The 3,897-nt window shown below is 40.2% G+C and overlaps 1 protein-coding gene across 1 annotated transcript in view; it reads right to left on the minus strand.

Moving 5' to 3' along the window:
• Positions 1–3,897, minus strand: part of LOC116388228 (uncharacterized) — a 22,916-nt gene that overhangs the window by 3,437 nt on the left and 15,582 nt on the right. Inside the window, exon 9 of the mRNA XM_031855913.1 lies at positions 982–1,069. Coding sequence (XP_031711773.1) covers positions 982–1,069 — 88 coding nt within the window. The remainder of the gene's footprint in view (positions 1–981; positions 1,070–3,897) is intronic.

Raw genomic sequence — 3,897 nt, forward strand, 5'->3', positions numbered from 1 at the left:
ACACACACACACACACACACACACACACACACACACACACACACACAGCTAAGCATTTCATCATTCCCATGAGGAGTGCTCATGGTTCAGCTCTCTTTCTGTCTCTTTGTTCTTTGTTTATATGCCATATTATGTCAGTCAGACAGTTACAGTACAGTAGTTGTCTGGTAGCAGACCTATACAGTAAATAAGTTTTACCTGAAGCTTCCCACATTTCACTTCCATCTTGGTTGCAAATCTTTCTCCCACTAGAGACCACATTCACGCATAATTTCAAAAGACAATACATACAGCGTATATTACCTTCCATATCAATATTTGCACCCTGTAATCACACTATTTGCAGTTTTCAGGTGAACAGCTACAGTAAGCAGTCTCACTTTCAGCTGTCCTTTTGGCCTTTTGAGGAGAGACTTTCAGCTCTAACAGAGAACAACAAAACTGCATCATACCGTTACAATTTCTGTGAAATATTTGCGCCTATGTTTGTATGTATGTATGTATGTTTATCTATCTATCTATAGTGGTTGCATCACAGTTTTTTTAAATGGCTTTTTTCTCAGCTCAAGGAAGGTTTTACAAACATACAACCACAATATAAAATATAAAATTCACAACAGAAAGAGTCATAATTGAGCTCGTTTGTGAAACTGTTGACACCTCGACGTGTCTATTAAAATGGTGGTCTATGGGGAAATGCTTTTTGGGGCACAGGCCTTTTTCACTGCAATACCGGTGAAAAAAAAATTGGAGTGGCTGCGCCGCATCCAGTTTTTATTATGAATGCATGCAAATTACTCAACATCTCAGGATTTTTAATTCTTCTTTGTGTCAGTTTTCTTCCATTACACGCAACCTTCCATAAATCTTTGACCTCCTTATCTCAAAAAGAAGACGATTCTAAAGACTATGGCGCTAAGGAGTGGACATGTATTCATGTGTTTGTAGATGGAAGAGTGATGAGCAAAGAAATGGAGTCACCTTCAGGAAGACATCGTTAAGTTTAGTTCCAATGCAGCTTCTGGGCCCGTTGCCGAAGGAACACAGGAAGTGCTCCTGGCCTGCATTCCTGCACATACAAGAACACAGTTACATGTTAACACAGAGGGCTGTGCAATACAGTTTAATTTTAGTCGATATTGATAATATAATTTACATTACAATCATCATTTTTAATGACCTATTTTTAATAATCACCAGGACAAAAGAAAAGGTTGAATTTAACCACTTTATTACCTAGTTAACCACCTTAATTTGAATGTGTCAGATATAGCTTCAATATTTGCAGGAACACAAAACTTTATATTTTTATTTTTTATAAATCAGAGTGCCTCAGCCTGTATTGTTGAACAGGACAGCATTTGAATTCCATTCATAGTCAGTCCCTCGGCAGGATAATGACCACTTCATGCCTCTGTTGCGTGCATATGTAACAAAACTGTCATAGAATGCGCTGTTAGCCACGGGACGATCATCAGATGTGACATCAGAGGATCTGGAACATAGTGAGATACTGTCTGGGTCTATGTGTCTGTTCATATATTTATGGATTTATTTGCATTGTACACAGATTTTTAGAGACTTCTATCATTGCCATCAATATTTTTAGCCATTGCTATCAGCAGTGTCGGTCTGTCCACCACGTTCCTGATTGACATATCTCAATAAATGTTCCACGGACTGCTCTGCAAGTAATTAGAAAATGTTAGCATGCTAACATGCTAAACTAAGATGGTGAATGTGGTATGAACGGATCCAATTCTGTCAAAACAAGACAACATGCAGTGTCTCTAAACAAAATGGTTGAAGTCATCGACCATGTTGAATGCAATGCCTTCCTAATAAAACATTTGCAAATGCAATTTTTTTTTTGAACATTTTAAACACATCCATGTTTGCTAGCTTGCAGTCTTCTTTCACTGCTTTCGCGGGCACATTGCAATGCTCCTTTGATGCGTTACCCTCCACAGTCGATCAGCAGAATAGCATTAAAATGGCGGCGGTAATGTGTAGCATGCATGATACAAAACAAACAGGAATCGACATGGCTCCATAGTGCTACTAGTGGTCAAACATTCTGAACTGAAAATGCATCTTTGAACAACACTTAGCTTGTTCAAGCTGATTTCGGTCCTCTCGAAATCTCGTTGACTAAAGACGGAGTTACGGAACCGAGAGGTGGGCGATAACACAAGGCGGGCCTGAATCATTGAAACATCTCGACACATGTTGTCGGTCTGACTCTCTTTGCCATACCTGCTGTAACATTCCAATTTCTCCTCTAAAAATGTACTAAAAAAATATAGAGGTACTGGTCGTTTCCAGCCGTCAGGTTTGTCAACAGACTGCTAATGCAGGACGTTTCTCCCCATCTCACCACTAATGCATCCTGTCTTCCTGAAACCTGAGCTCTGATTAAAGGCAAACAGGAAGCATTAGTGGTGTGTATAGTCTGGGTCCAGTGTGTGTGAGAGGCTTTGTGTGTGTGTGTGTGTGAGAGAGAGAGAGTTAGAGACAGAGAGAGAAGGGAGAATATTAGTGTTCTCTGCAGCATCTGTCTAATGGTACTTCTAGGCCCATCCTGAAACAGCAAGACGTGTAGTGTACAATGCACTGAGACAAGAAGAGAGAGAGAGGAAGTCTTACCAAGCAGTCCAGCAGAATATAGATGGGAAGTAAATCAGAGAAGTATAATCTAGTGTACAGTATAATTATTTGTACTACTCTAAAGTGTAGAGAAACGCCATGACTGACCTCTGAGGCCGAGATGGCATTTAATTCATCCAGTTAGCTTTAATACAAAACTAGATGTGATGTTGCGCCCGTTGATGACTTTTGCACCCAATCAGCAAAACAGGTGACCAATCAGAGCTTAATAGGCAGGATTGGGAAAGAGGACATCGTGTGCTTTCATAGCCAGTCAGCTATCTAGCTACATTTATGAAAAATAGCGCGCGCAAAAAAAACCATCAATGCAGCCGTTTAAGTTATGTTAATGAGAAATAAGTCACTGATCAACATATTTCCATAATTCTATGATCAATGTGACAAACTTTCACTGCTCCTTCCGACTGAACCTTCCATGTAAACTAAAAAGGACTTTGGTAGGAAGTATAAATCACTCAACAAACTAATAGAACTACCTAACATGTTTAAGAATGCAATGTTTCCAATAATAAGTACTGAATCAAATCAACTACTTATTATCAAATACTTAAAATTTACTCATAATTTCCACTTCAAATGAAAACCGATGTATGTCAGCATTTATGTAGACAAGTCGGAAACCCCCTGTTCTCAGACTTATCTAAAACTAGCAACACAACCCGCTGCGGTAGCTCAGATTTGTATCTGTGTTTGGTAGCGTTTCCGATCCATTTGTCCACGGGCCGGAGCTTGTGTGGGCGTCTGGCTGATAGGATGTTAACTTGTCAGCTCTACCGTTTGCTTCCAAATGGAAAAGCACACAAACACACAAGCTGACGATACAGTATGTCCTGGGACACACAGCGGACAATATACACAATTATCGCACAGAAACACACACACACACATGCAAACAGATGATGTGGTTAAAGTGTAGTTATTGTAGGTGGGCAGGACTGCAGTCATTAAATTACATGGCCAGGTGGCAAGGAAAGGAACCAGGCAACTATCAAGGCAGACCGGAAAATAGTCTCCAGGAAGACTGACGGATGGAGATGCAGAGAAAAAGACAGGTAGGAGGAAAGACAAACAGACCGGAAGATAAATAGAGGATTAGAAGGGTAAATACAGTCAACACGCAGAGCAGAGAGACAAAATACAGTTACGTCCTGAGGGAAGTTCACTAGTTTGAGCAGCAATTAAGACACACACACACACACACACACACACACACACACACACACACACACA

Source organism: Anarrhichthys ocellatus, unplaced genomic scaffold (genome assembly GCF_004355925.1).
Source record: "Anarrhichthys ocellatus isolate YVR2014 unplaced genomic scaffold, GSC_Weel_1.0 scaffold16, whole genome shotgun sequence".
NCBI classification, from domain to species: Eukaryota; Metazoa; Chordata; class Actinopteri; order Perciformes; family Anarhichadidae; genus Anarrhichthys; species Anarrhichthys ocellatus.